The sequence below is a fragment of the Setaria viridis genome, chromosome 4, assembly GCF_005286985.2.
Source record: "Setaria viridis chromosome 4, Setaria_viridis_v4.0, whole genome shotgun sequence".
Taxonomy (NCBI): domain Eukaryota; kingdom Viridiplantae; phylum Streptophyta; class Magnoliopsida; order Poales; family Poaceae; genus Setaria; species Setaria viridis.
In genome coordinates this window covers 35,154,021-35,170,745 of record NC_048266.2, presented here as the reverse complement: position 1 = coordinate 35,170,745, position 16,725 = coordinate 35,154,021, and the positions used below count along the sequence as shown (strand labels likewise).

Sequence of the window (16,725 nt, the reverse complement as noted above, 5' to 3'; positions counted from 1 at the left end):
ATGTGCTAACCATGGATTAATTAGGACTAGCAAAATGCCCGTGCGTTGCTACGGTGAAATGATATCGTATTTTTAAAACTCGTGTTTTTTTTCTATTTCTATCACTATATTTATTGTATTTCTGTTAACATATATCCTTATACTGAAATAATTATTCATTTTTCGAACACAATAAACCAAAATATTTATTGTTTGATGCTCTCTTGGTATACGTGTTTGGTTAATTATTTGTTTTCAAGGATATATATAGTGTCTAGTTGTTGTTCACGAGAAATAGTGTTTGAGTATTTTAAATGGAGCTCTAAGTTTGAATGGTGGGTTGTTTAGACTGTTAGAAGTGCTGGAAATTTCTGAAACTGAAACTGGAATGTTCAATTCCTGGTCGAAAGTCAGAAAGTCATAGCTCTCAATTTTCCAAACCAAAGATCTTTTGAGCAAAGTTCCTATCTAGAACTTGCAGCCCTATAGTACCTCTACAAGTTTGGTTAAAGACGTTTGGAGAGTTTGTTATTGGATTTGGATGATCTATGCTCGAGAAAAGGTGGCCTTTCGGTGCTTTGGAGATAACTGACGGGAGCAAATTCTAAAGGTAGGCGTCTTTCCCAAAGTTCAGAGACTTGTATCTTTCGATTCTTTGATCATATAAACCAAAACCCTATAAAACCCTATCTAGCACATGTAACTCGTTGATCTAGAAAGTTTTTTGGTGCAAGTTTATTTGTCCTTTTGTATTGGCTACTGTTTTCCTTGATAAACATCAGATATAGGGCACTCTTTGGGTGTCTTTCTAGGGCACCCGATGCTATCTGCGTATCTCTTTTGGCATAAACTATGTTTTAATTTCGCATCGTCTTGTCCTACCACTACGGAAAACAAGAAAATTGCCGAGTGTATTTATTTTGCTGAGTGTTTTTTTCAGGCACTCAGCAAACAAGCTCTTCGCCGAGTGCCAAAAACACTCGGCAAAGAGGGTAGTTTGCCGAGTATCAAAAAAAACACTCGGCAAAGAGGGGGGTTTGCCGAGTGTTTTTTTTTGACACTCGGCAAAAAAATATTTTTTTTCTCTTTTCATCATGAAATTTTTTCTACTCCCCACATACAACATGTGGTACTCCATGTTAAAATTTGGTATATTTTTGGATTTATTTGCTATATTTATTTAATTAATTGCATTTCAAGTAAATTTTTGGTATAAGTCAAATTTGAACTGCAAGTGATTCAAATTATGGAACAAAATGAGTAGAAAAATGATATTCATGTTATTTGGCCCATTTTGAGACCTGACCCATGAAATGAAAAGAAATTTCGAACATCTTGTTCAGGAAACACGACCATGAACATGTGGCAGTAGTATTTTTAAATTGTAAAAAAAACAAGCAAAGTCTGAAAATCATGAGATTTGTCATGATGTGATGATATAGTACGTGGAGGCTGTGGAAAAAAATTGAGAAGGTTTTGCACATTTCATCATGTACAATGATTACAAACCGAAGCATCTCGGAAGAAGAATATTAACTTTGAGAGGATTCCATAAAATTTAGAGTCGAAGTGACGGTTAAGTTTGGTTTAACTACCAAACTTTTTGTATAGTCAATAGAGAACATATATTGGTTCGTGTGAAAATTTGGTATTTTTTTGAAACTGTTAGATATTTTTTAATTTTTTTTCAAAAAAACTTTGCCGAGTGTCCTACGTTGGACACTCGGCAAAGAAATCATTTACCGAGTGTCCACGTAGGACACTCAGCGACCAGCTGGCCCCCCCTCAAAAAACACCCAGTCGCAACCCCACCCCCCGGCCCCCTCATCTTCACGCCGCACCCCCGGCCGACGCCCCCCTCCCCCACCTTCCTCTCCCGCCGCCGCCGCCACCCCTTCCCTCCCTCCCTCCCTCTCCCTCTCCCTCTCCTACTGGCGCCCCTCCCCCTCCTCTCCCCTCCTCCCTCCCTCGCGTGGCCGCCCCGCCCCTCTCCCCAGATCTGGCCAGATCCGGCGGGGAATCCGCCCCTCCTCCCCGGATCCGGCGGGGACTCGCGTCGGGGGCCCCGGATCCGGCGGGCGTGGATGGTGGCGGCGGGCGTGGATGGTGGCCGGCGGCGGCGGCGGCGGCGTGGATGGTGGCGGCGGCGGCGGCGGCGACGTGGATGGTGGTGACGTGCTGGTGGTGCGGCCGCCGCCTCCCCCGGTTCCGGCGCCGCCACCTCCCTCCTCCAGATCCGTCGGCGCGGGCGGCGCCCCTCCCCTCCCTCTCCTCCGGCCCTTCCCCTCCCGGCTGGCGATGGTGGTGCTGCTGGCGGCTGGTGGCTGGCGGTGGTGGCTGGCGGCAGCGGCCGGTGGCGGTGATGGTGGTGGTGGCTGGCGGTGGTGGCCGGTGGTGCTGGCGGTGGTGGCCGGTAGTGGCTGGTGGTGCTGGCGGTGGTGGCGGCAGCGGCGGAACAGGTTTTTTTTATTTTTTTCAACAATTGTATGCTGAGTGTTTTCTGGCCACTCGGCAAAGACTTTGCCGAGTGCGCGACAGAAAACACTCGGCAAATCCTTGTTTGCCGTCACAAAGTTTGCCGTGTGCCGTTTGCCGTCACAAAGTTTGCCGTGTGCCGTTTGCCGAGTGTAACACTCGGCAAACGGCTCGCCGAGTGTATTTCGTTATTCGTCGAGTGCCCCTGGCACTCGGCAATTTTCTTGTTTCCCGTAGTGTACATCATGAGTTCAAAATTTGAAGCTGTATAGATTCGTACGATAATGGCTTGTTTTCTCCTCAATTCGAGGGGTTCTGTTTTATTTGGTAGGCCGTGGTGCCACTGCGTAAATTCCGCTTGTTAGTAACAAGGCAGCTTGAGTTAACTAATCGATCACACATGATCCACGGAGCATCACATGAGCCTCTGTTTTATGCCGCAGCTAACTCTTTGCGCAAAATATTAGTAATTCAACTGCAACAACACTCTTGTTTCGCTTCGTGTTTGCCGATCGCTGAGGAACGGGACTTAAACCTGCTGAGGGGGTGTTTGTTTCTTTAGTCATTTCTAAAATTTCTGTCAGATCAAATATTTAGATACTAATTAGGAGTGTTAAACATAGACTAATTACAAAACTAATTGTACATATGGAGACTAATTTGCGAGACGAATCTATTAAGCCTAATTAGCCTAATTAGGCTTAATAGATTCGTCTCGTGAATTAGCCTCTATCTGTGTAATTAGTTTTATATAGTTCATGTTTAGTCCTCCTAATTAGCCTTCAAATATTCGATGGGATATAAATTTTAGTCTGGACTGAAGATCCAAAAGCCTCCTGACTCTACTATGCCAAGTCTCCAGTCGCATTCATGTGTTTGGTATTTTCAGGCTTTCAGCACCAACGAATCTTCCAACACCGTACTCCAGCTATCATTAATAGATCATCTAAGCTGAATGCAGCCATGATAATCATTAAGCTCAACCTGAGCACAGAAATGAAGTAAACTAACAGTAATATCTCCTGAATAATCACACAAAATAGATGCCCCGAATAGATACATTAAGACCATGAAGTTCCAATTTTAAGCAACAGACAAAAGCATAGATAACACTCTTTGAGCCAAAGCAAGTGAAAGAAAGCCGACCACCCACCTATTAGCATCTACCAAATGTTAAAATAACTAATCAGTTATAGAACTACACAAGTAGCAGTTGAAGTCACTATCATCCACACATTTGAATAAAATTTAAGATTAACCTGTCTGAAGTAAAGATTTTGTGCTCATGATCATCAGTAATTTGGACATAAATTAAGTCATGTGAATTCACATGCTCAAGAACACACCCTGATTTCAACATGGTGGCAATAATGCTAGAGCAACCATCTGACCATGACATCAACACCAACATAGATTCACAAATCACAGTGCAGATAACACCAAAACCATTACATTGGTGGTGTTAAGACCATTTACCAAGGGCTTGTTTAGTTCCCTCCAAAATCCCAACTTTGTCACTATGCAAAAAGAAGATTCCCCATCACATCAAACTTACAGTACATGCATGGAGTACTAAAAAATCAAAAACTAATTGCACAATTTTGTTGTACTTTACGAGACGAATCTTTTGAGCCTAATTAGTCAATGTTTGGACAAAAATTCACAAATACAAACGAAATGCTACAGTTGCGCATTTATGGCAAAATCCCAACTTTGACACTCCCAAATTGGGAAGGCCAAACAAATGGACCATCAACACATTTCAGAACTACATATCAGCTAGTGAAACACTGAAACTCAGTATAACCATTAATTCGCAGAGAATCATAGACCAACCAATGCAAATGATCCTGAAATGGCCAACCAAACATGCCATAGTGGGAAGACCAGTAATTAAAAAGTCTTGAATCGGGACACAAATCCATCGAATATAAACAGCAATGACTGTGCTATCGAAGCTGGGCCACAATACATGAGAATGAGAGCAGAACATAGAACATTTTTTTTCCGAAGAACATTTCACAATGTGGCATAACATTGATTGATAAGTTCATCAGAAACAAGCACAATTCATAGCTTAAGCGGCTTCAGGAGCGTATTCACATGGAGGGCAAATCCCCTAGCACTTCCAACCACACATCACATACAGATATTACGAATCAGTGAACACAAAATCATATGGTCATAGACCATCCCAATGCACGAATTTTCCCTCCCTCCCTGTAGCACCACAAGCCCCCTAGTTCTTACCGCCGTCGTGAACCTCGAGCTCCTGAATGATGACGTAACCGACCTTCTTAGGGCTCTCGGTATCGGAAGCCTCGTCCTCCTTGTCGTACAGCTCGTCGTACGGGGAGGCCGCGGCGGCGTCGGCGACCATGGGACCAGATGAGGTACGCGGAGGCGGCGGTGAGCGCGCCGCAGGCGATGCCGAAGAGGAGCCCGACGACGACCACGAGGATGTCCCTGGCGCGCTTGTGAGGCCCGGCGGCCGCCGCATGGGCGGGGTGCGGGTACGCCTCCGCAGTTTCCTGCAGCGCCGCCACGGCCGAGGACTGGAACCGCAGGTCCGTCTTGAAGTCCTGCACGATCTCGCGGACGAGGCGCTGGAAGGGGAGCTTGCAGATCAGCAGCTCCGTGCTCTTCTGGTACTTGCGTATCGCCCGACCGACCTCGCCGCCGAGGCCGCGCACAGGGTTTTACATGGGCTGCTGGTGGGCTTTTTTATTTTGGGCCGGATATTTTTCACCCATGGGTTAACGGGTATGTGGCTGCTGAAACATACCCATACCCGCGTATCTTGAGCCTTGCCGACGACAGAGCCATTTAAGGTCCCCGCGTTCTAGATGCGCATTGCCGTGGCGCAGCAATAAGTAGAAAGGTACGTCCCTCCTTTCAACCTTTTCTTGGTTCAGCTGGTGGTTCGTAGGAAAAAGAAGAAGCAGTATGGTTTTTTTTTTCGATTTTTATGGTTCTCCAATCCATTCGAGCAAGCTCTTCGTAGTCTGTCGATGTTCTTCCATGGATTATCGATCACTGAGCTTTGTTCCAGAAAGGCAATCGATTCCTCATTCCTGATAATGGCTCCCTTCTGCTTCTTCGATGCATCCTAGGTACGAAGACGCTGGCTAATTCGGAGTAGAAGCGCTCATCTCCCCGGCGACAACTAGCCATAGTGATGGCCGATTTCTCCTGGCTGACGGCGCTTGGCTTCCTCTTCTTGACGTTCAACTCCGGCATGGCCGTGTACCGCTCCAACGGCGACACTGGCTCAATCATCTTCGTTGTGGTCTCCTACCTCGACCTCGTCGCCCTGTTCGCCTGCCTGCGCTACTACGAGCGCCTGGACCGCCACTCCCCTAAGCGAGAGACGGTCAAGGCAGCCGTATGGGGGCTCACGACTCTGCTCACCGTCATGTTTAGCTACAAGGTTGCAGAAATCATGCCCCTCGCCGTCAAACTCGTCGTTTGGGCCATGGCGGCGGCAACCTCCTGTGGGGGCTTCTACGCTTTCTTCATCCACGAGGAGAAGCCAGCGCTGCCGGCGGCGGGTGTCCCCGCCGCCGCGCACAAAGAGAGCGCCGCCAACTAACTTAACCTGCTGCCACAAGGCTCATACCTCCAGGCATAGCGCAGCGCCGCACGTTAGATCTCAGGGCCAGCTAGGTTATTCTTTCATTGCTTATTTCTTGGCTTCTTTAATTCACCCTTTTGCTGTCACATCGGCTGTTTTACCTTGCCGGGGTGCTCAGATCGGTAGATCTGGAGTTCAGCATGACCAGATCTGTTACCGCTGCGACCGAAGTTCCAGATTTGCTCTGCTGTTGGTCACAGGAAAGATGATGACGACAACTAATCTTGGGTTGCCGTTAATTGGATTTCCTGGTGTTCATACTGTGCGTGTGCTCTCCACGAGAAAGAGGAATTTGCGACCTTATCCGGTAAGTTTACTGGACCGTCCTCCTGCTCTTGAGTTATTTGTGTCCGGAGAAGTGGGTGGCACGGGAAGATGGTGCAGAGAACTGATGAAACAGAGGGTCTATGTGTACATGGAATATGTGAAAGTTACATGTGTGTTGCTCGGAGTTGTGTTTGTGTCTTCGATCAGGGAATCATGGCGCTTCAGAGTGGAACAGTATGATGCTGGGAGCGCCAACGAAAAAGATGAAGACAGGAGGAAGACTGAAGAACTGAAGAACCGAAGGATTACTGCGATTGATGAGTGGAAGAAGGAAAGAAGCAACAGAGAAGGGCAGGTGATACTGGTACTCTTTGTAAAGTAAGATGTAAACTTGCAAATATGTCTATCCATTGGCAGCTGTGGTATGTCAATCTGAACTCCATAGCAGCATGCTACTGAATTTCCAAGAAATTACAGTCTCTATCTTTTTAGACATATATGCTCAAATCTCTGGTCGAGGCCGCAGCTCAAGCATGAGTCCTATCAAGGTCCTCGGATCCAAGAACTTGCTTATTAATCTAGAAGATTTCAACCTCCGGTTCTAATGCCCTATTCATAAAGATCATCCGGGTTCTCTGCCTGGATGCAAAACAAGGTTCATGAAATACAAGACGGATTTATTTGGTGGATATGCAGGCTTCTGTCCGAGCATGCCATGAATTGGAGGGTATGCATGAACAGTAAAAGAGAATAGAAATATGCACCAAGGGGAAGGACGGAAAAAAAAAGCAAGTTTACTGCAGATAAGTTCTCAGTGGGACGGGTATGTGAAGGATAATGCGATTGAAAAATGCATCATGGCCGCTCCATTGCCAACGACGTGGTGGTAGTGGGAGGTTTCGTGGAACATGGAAGCACCATAAGTCTATAGTGCAGGGCACGACAGAAGGGAGCAATAAAAGAAGAGCCACATGCACGCCAGCGAGTATTCGAGGCGGGCACGACAAGAATGATGCTATCGACGTTGCCAGAAGGGAAATAAAAGAAGAGCCACTTGCACGCCAGCGGGCACGACAAGAATGATGCTATCGACGTTAACTCTAGGTTAAATTACTCGGCAATCTGACAGCAAAGGTGAAAGCTTCTCCTTCTATATTTTAATAAGTGGTAGAGATAAAGTCTGAACCCAAACAAAGCCAAGATATTTTAACCTCTAGTTGGCCCTGATAAGATCATCTAACACGTCGTAGCTGAACCGCTGAAGCCTGTGAGGTATGCGCTGAGTGGGCAGCAGGTGCCCTATTACATATGATTCGAATAATTCCACGTGAGCCTAGTATTTCTGTACATCTATAAACCCTACGTTGTATGTGTGAGTGCGTTTGTCATCGTTCATGTTTCTTTACTGTTTTCGAGCTCATCTCCACGATCAGGTACATCACTCAACTATAACAAACTCTAATATGATGTTGATGATGTTGTCGTTGTAACATTTTAATATCAATCTGTGTGTAATTTGTTACTGTACTCTCTTTTTACACATTTTTTTCCCTTTCTGTATACTGCCCTCCAAAAGCTGTCTTCTTTCGTTGTGCCGTTATTGTATTTTTTTTTGATAAAAACGCCGTTATTGTTATTTGCTCTGCCGTTGTGGTACTATACGGCTCTGATATCATCAGGCTATACTTTGGGTATCCCTGTCCACACAGCCGGCTGCTATCAGCGTCCCACCAGCAGCAGCAGTGACCACAGGGACCGGGCATAGGCATAGGATGCCTTGTCGTCCAGTGTATACAAAGGAAGTCTACAGAAAAACTTTATTTTTCGTCGAGCACTTATTCGACGACTTGACATTTCATGTATATCGCTTTCTTCAGTACCGTGGAATCGCGACATCGCGTAATGGCGTACGCCTGCCATTGACAAAGACTTGAAAGGTAAAGCAGACGTTTCCTCTTGTTAGTTGTGAATAAAGCTACTACTTTTCTCTGTACAGCAGGTTGCATTGCTTGAGCTCCACAAATATGGTCTTGTTTGGATCCATACATCTAAAATTTAACTGGCTATTTAGTGTCTCTTTTTTAGCTAGCTAAAAATCACCTAGCTAAATTTTAGTTAAATTTTAGTTAAAGGTGTTTGGATCCACCAGCTAAATGAGATATTTATCTATCCTACCCCTCATCCCTCTTCCCTCTCCTTAATCCTTATCTTCCTTTTGCACCTCGCCGCCCCATGGACGCCACCCGAGCCCCCGCTCGAGTCCTCATCCCTCCCCGTCTTCCCGGACACCCCTTGGTCACCGCCCTAGATCTGGCCAGCCTCGTTCCGCGCTGCGGCCTTGTCCCACCGTGGCCGTCCGCCACCTCCTCGAGCGCCACCATCCCCACCTTCCCCAGCACAGCCGGTCCCTGAAGTACTACTACTCCGGCGCCACGAGCGGGGTCCTCTAGTAGCCGGCCGCCGGGGGTGGGTGGAGGAAGCAAACGGGATCTGGTGGAACCGAAGGCGCCGTCGGAGCCAGCAGCTGCAAGCAGTAGTGGAGCCGCGAGCCGGCGGTGTCCACAACCACGGCGAAGAGCTCGTGTAGGTAGGCGGCAGCTTCCTAGCCCCGCCTCCGCCGCTCGCCAGCTGCTTCAGCGGCTTCCTAGACCCAGACAAGTTCCAGCGTAGCCGCGGTGTCGGCCCCGAGCTCCGACGAGCGACGGCCCCCAGGAAGCAACACAGTGAGCATGAGAGCGGCGGCATGTGTGGTTGGCGGCGCACGGGGAGCAGCGGGCAGGGCGGACCGACAGCAAGCGGAGACCGGACCCAGGAGAAGAGCGGCGCGGGAGGGGAATGAGGGGATTTCCCGATACGATAGGTGGAGGGGCACGATAGTCTTTTACCAGATTTAGCTGGTTTAGCTGGGTTCAACCAGTTGCAGCTAAAGTTTAGCAGTCTCCTGTTTGGATCTAAAGAAGTCAAATTTAGCGGCTAAACTTTATATGATGACCTATGTCATCTAGAATCAGTCCATCCGGAAAAGTAAGTTCTTTCTTTTCTGCACAAATCGTCCGGCTCTGTTTACAAACCTACTATATCTATAAATATAGAATCTGAAACGTTATTTCCTACTAGATTCAAAGTGACCTAATCAAGTTAGAGTATTGACCTTTTGCGCCTAACTTGTATAGCTGGTATCTACTTTTCTTGTCATATTGTTTTTAACTTTACGCAATTTCCAACACAAGACTTCCACTTGCCGCCACCGCCACATGATTTGAATGGTATTTGAACGCGCCAAGCGGCCAACCGTTTGGCGAATTAGTTGGCCATTATTTTTGTCCTACTGATATTAAATGTAAGGTGGACCAGCGCGCATTGAAACAGTTGAACTAGACCACCCAGTCATCTCTTCCATCACCTACCGGAAAGGTACACGAACCCGTTCACCAAACAATCAAGTAGAGGTTGTATTCATCAATTTGAATCGCGGTTTGAGCTATTACAAAATTGCGACTGTCCTTGGTGCGTCAACTCTACGCAAGTCAGCCACATTTGTCCTCACTTATGACCAGTTTTTTTATTTTAACTTTTTTAATCTAATTTTTTTAAAAAGCTAATTCCAAACCAATAGTCATTTTTATCGCTCAAATAATGTAGTGCGATCGGCCTTTCACACTAGCGTAGCACGCACGGGAGGACGACCTCGACGCTGATGTGGCCAGGCTGAGTCACGCCACATGCTTTCAGTCACGTCAGGGCTTGTGGCGCGATTCAGCCTTATACAGGCATGCATCGGGGCTCCTTTCTTTCTTCCTTCTCACTTCCTTCCTTCCCTTTCTAACCCTAGCCTGAGCTCATCTTTCCTCTATGGCGCGGCCCCTCCTTGTCCTCTAGATCCACTTGGTTCCTCACCCGATTTGAAGGGGAAACAAATGAAAATTGCTCCGGAAGGTAACTCGTCCACTATAACCACTTAGATTTCTTCGATTTCATCATTTTAGTTGGATCTGAGGTGCTTAGATTTAGTGTATGATATGGCTTGGAATGGTAGATAGAGTACGAATTGGCTACTATTAGGTTTGTTGTATCATGCAATTGATCGTTAGTGATCCATTCCTATCGTGTAGTTTGTCTTGCATGGTAAGATTCCAATGTGTTTTTGGTGGGTATTTTTGCATAATGTATTTGTAATTTGTGTTTGAAAATTAATCAATAATGCTTACATGTAAAATTTTTTGTATACTTTTTGGTAATCTAGATATAGTAAGCAATAGGTAAAGGTCCACGTAATCAATTGAATTTGGTGGTTGTGTGTAAATGATCATTTAATTCATTTTTTCTTCGGTGGCACTGTTCATGATAATGGAGATGTTTGCAAGAATGAGGCAACAAGTAGCAAGATTTGGTAGTACTCCAACATTTTGTTACATAATAGGCTGAGTAAATTCACTGTTCAAAGTTGGAAATAAGGAAGGAGAGATAAGAATTAGTGGAAGGTTTGATGTCGGTGACAAAAGATCTCACTATGTGTTGATGCCACTTGTATGTGATGATGATTGGTTATTTTACAAAGAGTTGGTGAAAAATTCTCAAGTTGCTTGAGCTGATGTATGTCTCCACATAGAGATGATCCCATAGAACACTTAACTCAAGAAAATTTGTGTAACATCCCTAAATTCAAAAGCATTTAAAAATAAGGACCTTTTAAATTTTTTCTAAAAAAACTTAATCTTCTTTCCTCCTTAATATTCACAATTATTTCACATATATGTACAATTATGCAGAAATACCACATGACTGTGCATTTGAGTGCTCTAGAGTTTAGAAGAATCCAAAGCTCTCAAACCTTGCCAAATTTGAACCCCATTCAAATTTGAATTCAAACCACACTAAGAATTCTTTTGAATAAATGCCAAACATCACTATTCATCAAATGGGCCACCTTTCCCTTTCCTTAGCCCGCAACCAGCTCGGCCTGACAGCCTGGCCTGCCTCCCTCCCGCATGGCCTAGCAGGATCACAATTCCTCTAGAAGTACTGCATCTCCTAGGAAGAGGGACGGAAGCTGCTTCAGGAGATCTACTCGGGGATCTGCGGGAACCATGCTAGCGCTAGGACCATCGATGGCAAGGCTTCATATTAGGTTTCTACTGGCCCACGATGGTAGCTGACTCAGAGAACCTAGTTAGCACGTGTGAAGGCTACCAGCTCTTCACAAAGCAGATCCACGCATCAGCTCAGGAGTTACAGACCATCCCCATGTCATGGCCTATCCCCTACCGGGGACTCGACATGATTGGGCCCTTCAAAACGGCATATGGAGGTTACGACCATATACTGGTTGTCATGGATAAGTTCACGAAATGGATAGAGGTGAAGCCCATAAAAAGTCTCATGGTCTCTAAAGCTGCCGAGTTCATAGCGGAAACCACTCAGAGCTTCAGGGTCCCTAACCGGATTATCACCGATTAAGGAACGAAATTTACCACCCAGGAATTCCAAGACTTCTACGGTGAAAGAGGGATCAAAGCCTGTCATGCCTCCGTCGCTCACCTAGAGCTAACAGCTAGGTCAAACGGGCCAACGGAACTTTCCTACTATTAGCGCTCATTACTGCCACTTTTTAGTGCTATTTAAGTGGGTTTTTGAACTAAATCTTATACTAACCTGCCACTTGGCACCTAAAATAACCCATATTTGCATATGTATTGTGTTTTGGACCATATTCCAAATTATAGGAAATACGACATAAATAAAGGGTTTTTGTACATGATTGGATTTGGGCCTGGACTTTGGATATTGGAAGAAAAAATCAGGAACATTGGACTGCAGGCCCGCAGGAGCAGCTGTGTACTTGCACGGGCCTTATCTTCCTCATTCAAACTCCGATTGAGATAAATTTACACTGAAAATTGCATGCCTTGAAAAGATCTACAACTTTTGTATAAAGCGCTCGAGCATTTGAGCCCTGTAGGGGTAGGCCGATCGGCCTAGGAGGCCCAGCCCCAGTCAGTTCATCATGCCCTTTGCCCCACGGCACCTCAAGACTATAAATATCGCCTTTCTCCAACGGCACGTGCATCTATCCACCAAAACTCGACGAAACCTAGGGCATTCACCAGAAGGAGCTGAGGGCCGCCACAAGTCTTCGGAGTTGTCTAGGAGATGGCTTAGGCCAAACCCTAGCCGCCATGGCCTCACTACGCGGTTGTGCCATGGTGGAGTTCAGGAGCTAGTAGTGGATCATCGATGGTATGTACTCAGAGGTGATGATCTAAATACATCTATTATGTGAGCAATTCTTCTTGTCATCAGACCTATTCGCGACTCAATGCCTTATTTTATGCTTTCTATCTATCTTGAATATGCTTGTTCCTTAGTCTAATCCTAGGTTAGACTACATAATATGCTTTACGTAATTATGGTGATTAAATCTAGTATGTTGATCCATCTTGATAGCATGACATGTTCACCTGTGTTCGACTGCCTGCGCCGATAGGGGGATCGTGATGAGGTCTCCTTCCATATAAGGTGGGGGTTTTCGGGAGGTTGACCAGAGGTAGTAGTTTAAAGATTGCTTTAGATCAGATGCATGATTGTTAACGCTCATTATTAACACACTTTTAGTGCTATTTAACTAATATTTTCATGCATATTCTTATGTTAACCCACCACTTGGCACATGAAATAACCCCAGATTCGCATATGTGTTGTGTTTTAGACCATATTGCAAAATCACAGGAAATACGACATAAATGAAGGGTTTTTCTACAAGTCGAACTTGGGTCCGGGCTTTGGATATTGGAAGGTCCAAACACGAACATTGAACTGCAGGCCCGCAGGAGGAGCTGAAACTTGCATGGGCCATATCTTTCTCATCTAAACTCTGATTGGAGCAAATTTATAGGGAAAATTGCAAGGCTTGACGAGATCTACAACTTTTGTATGAAGTGCTCGGGCATTGGAGGTCAAAACGTACAGGGCAGGCCGATCAGCCCATAAGGGTCCATGCCGATTGGTCTGGCCCATTTTTAGCCCTGTTCCATGTCCCCTTTCACCAGGAGGAAGCCAACTTTATCAAGAAGGGCCAAACTCTAGATTTTGATGAGTGGCCAAAGTTAAGGGACCATTGGAACTCATTTGTGGAATACAAGATGAGCGAAGGTAGTGGAAATAAGGTTCGCGTCAATGTTGCCAATGCTAGCAAGAAGGAGTACCATCATCATCTAGGGCAAGATAGTTACATGAGTGCAATTCCCAAATGGAAAAAGATGGAACAAGACCTATTCGATCAAGGTATCATACAAGCAACTATTGACTGGCCTGATCGTTCAAAGAATTGGTATTACGCTCATGGAGGCAACCTAAGCTACGAGGATGGGACACTTATGTTCAATGAAACAATACGTCAGAAGGCCAAAAAGCTTATCCAAAACATTGAAGATGCTGAAGCGGTGAAGTTGAAGGTTGATAGAGAGAACGATGAGCTCACTTTGGTGCTCGGAAATCCCAAACACCCAGGATGTTGCCGAGGCTACGGGGTCGTTCCGTGGAAGTTCACTTTCCGTAGGGACATCAACTCATACAGAAGCCGCAAGCAAAGAAAGGAATAGCAAGAGGAGAGCTGGCGGCGCATGTTAGAAGCCAAAGTGCATTCACAAGAATTAAGAATGCATGAAGAAATTAATCGTTGAGTGGCCCTGGCAATTACTGAGATGATCCAATCTAGAGCATTGCCGGATCCCAACGTCGTCAGCCCTTCTCAATGCCGAAGCAGTTGTGCTTCCATAGGGGTCCCCGATGAGCACATGCCAAGATTACCCATGGACAACCAATGGTACCCTATGGATGACATCACTCAGCGCACCTCATGTGAGCTGTGTAGACTATTCGACAACATCACTATTAAGGTATACATATATATAATTTATGCAATCTTCTCAATTGATCCACACCTCGGGAGTTTAATAACTTCTTTATTCCTCCTCTATGTACAGGTGGCATACGGGAGTGCTTTACCAATCCTGCTAGGACAGACAAGCCATAGCATGGAGATTCCACTTGGCTACTCCAACATTGGCCTAGAACAGATTTGTGATAGTTAATATGAAGGCCTAGAGCTCGACCTCCCAGGAGGTGACAGGGAAAGGACACTAGGAGATGCACTTCACGGGATCATTCTATGGCGCAAACACTACATCATCATCCCCGACAAGGAGACATCATTACTCCCCGTAGATCCCCCATAGCGACCATCTTCTCAGAACTCAAGACTATCATCTCCAGCACATTCACCTCCAGGATCGTCATCACCACCGGGACCGTCGCATCCTGCTCAATCATCATCTCCATCTCCATCGAATCCTAGTGGTGCGAGCGATGACGACCACAACACCCCTCCCCGATCACCATCGTCGGGACTAAGACCCACAGCGACCAACGAACCTGTAGCACCTTTGAAGAAGCTGCGACCACCACCTTCCAAGCCAAGGCAGCATAAGAAAACAAAGAAGTCTGAACCCATTCAGAAGCTACCAGCCGATATGACTACTGAGGAATTGTGGGATGTATCACAAGCAACAGTGAAGAAGTTCTTCAAAACATGCGTTGAACAAAGAAAAGCAAAAGAGATAGAGCCAAAGCAAGTAGATCCAACAAAAAAAAATTTATTGGCATGTCAAAAAGAGTAAAGAGGACTGTACTATCGAACTATGAGCGTTTGTTAGTTAAGTCTGATCAGAAGAAAAAATGGCGAGGAGCGTTGTCCAGTCGTATTGTCCCCCAGCTCGGGGATCTACCAGATAAAGACGCTCAAACTATAGCAACAATGCCCTTAGAACAACAAATCAGAGTCATTAGATTCATGCAAGATAGAGGTATGTCGCTTGCTGAAGTTCTAGGGCAAGTTGAACCGCTAGCTCCAGAGCCAATTGTACCTAAATGGCCCTTTGAGATAGGCAAGCCTCTAGTAAGGCCTGAATTGGTACGAAAGCTCTCCGCGAAGATGTACGAATTCCATAAATGGTTCATGGAGCAGTCTGCCAACGATAGGCTCATGTTCGCTCTTCGGGTTAAACCGATTGATTTTTTCGGCGAAGGTGAGAAACTCCTGTGGATGGAATTCAAGGATATATATGAAGTGTACCATCAGGATGCCCTTGACGTCTCTCTCATTAGCACTTGGGTTCTGTAAGTGTCTGTTTATCAATATGTAATTTTGGCTCAGATCAATATTTTTTGTGTGTGTGTCGTCCTACTAACTTCACCTTCCATTTTATGTAGGATGCTAATTTAGAGGTGCCGCAGAGAATCGTACTTCAATGTTGGCTTCATGGATCCATCCCTCGTTAACCAAAAGCAAATACGGGATCAGCCAAAGAAAACATTGGAGGCAATATACAATTTCTTGGAAAAACAAAATTACAAGGAATATATACTACTGCCATACAACTTTAAACAAGTGTGGGTACCATCTATTTTCATTTTTTTTCTTACCTAGTTAATATTAGTTAGCTCCAATATGAACATTTATGTACGCAGCTTCCACTGGATTCTCCTAATAATTATGATTGATAAAAGCCACGTTATTATGTTCGATTCATTGAGGAAACCACCGGCGGAGTACCAAGACATTCAAGACATGCTAAACTCATAATAATTCTTGACCTTTACCTCTATGCAAAAGTTTGTTTCCTAAATTTTCACCCAACACTGTATCATTATTTATTTTTATCTGCAGCGTATGGTAACGATTCCTTAAGACTCACCGTGGGGACTTCAAAGAAAAACTTACATTCAATACAAAGTCCTGGTACGTATGAACTTTGCACATTTTGTACATTCTATAACATGAATATTTCATAACTTATTTTTTCCCACTAAAGTGCTTGAGACAGGAACAAGACAATAATCTATATGGATACTACGTCTGTGAGCACATGAACAATTTTATGCATGACAAGGTACTGTCATCGCATGATCTAGATGTACGTAAAATAAAATTATTAATAATTAATTATTTTCCAGCTCCTTATATTTAATTGTTCGTGTAACATTCACATATTTTCAAATTACAGATATGAAATATTCAAGAAAGACTCTTGGAGGAGAGAATTTTGGTAATATGTGAAGGTCTCATAGGAATTCTGGTGGATGAGGTAATAAATCCCGCGGGAGAATTTTATTACGACGGACATTCAATAGCTACACCAAGAAACACCACGACGAGATGATCCTAAGAATAAAGAGGATAAATTATTGTATATATAGTAATTGTATAAATACTAGTTTGATGTGTATAACATACTAAGAATTATATATATATATATATATATATATATATATATATATTACGATCATGAAATATATATACGAATTGCATACAA

At 44.8% G+C, this 16,725-nt stretch overlaps 1 protein-coding gene, 1 long non-coding RNA gene and 1 pseudogene across 5 annotated transcripts; 2 read left to right on the top strand and 1 right to left on the bottom strand.

The window, feature by feature from the left end:
• Window positions 1-4,347: 4,347 nt before the first annotated feature.
• LOC117853673 (uncharacterized) lies at window positions 4,348-5,153 on the bottom strand (annotated as a pseudogene).
• A 28-nt stretch (window positions 5,154-5,181) lies between these two features.
• LOC117851248 (uncharacterized) lies at window positions 5,182-6,174 on the top strand. 2 transcript variants are annotated; one of them, XM_034733030.2, is made up of 2 exons: window positions 5,182-5,335; window positions 5,568-6,174. In XM_034733030.2, exon 2 carries the CDS (start codon window positions 5,633-5,635, stop codon window positions 6,044-6,046), a length of 414 nt encoding a protein of 137 aa, XP_034588921.1. In that variant the 5' UTR covers window positions 5,182-5,335; window positions 5,568-5,632; the 3' UTR covers window positions 6,047-6,174. The 2 variants fall into 2 exon arrangements, with proteins under 2 accessions (XP_034588921.1, XP_034588922.1); XM_034733031.2 differs by having other exon boundaries at window positions 5,304-5,398.
• A 565-nt stretch (window positions 6,175-6,739) lies between these two features.
• LOC117851249 (uncharacterized) lies at window positions 6,740-16,725 on the top strand. Of its 3 annotated transcripts, XR_004639506.2 has the most exons (7): window positions 6,740-10,291; window positions 13,062-14,250; window positions 14,338-15,529; window positions 15,623-15,802; window positions 16,080-16,151; window positions 16,225-16,326; window positions 16,417-16,725. It is a non-coding gene; the product is annotated as an uncharacterized lncRNA (long non-coding RNA). The 3 variants fall into 3 exon arrangements; XR_011898085.1 differs by having other exon boundaries at window positions 6,740-14,250; window positions 16,225-16,302; XR_011898084.1 differs by having other exon boundaries at window positions 6,740-15,529.

Bases quoted from the DNA above. Each gene is read 5' to 3' on its own strand.
- LOC117851248 (XM_034733030.2), top strand. From the start codon at position 5,633: ATGGCCGATTTCTCCTGGCTGACGGCGCTTGGCTTCCTCTTCTTGACG.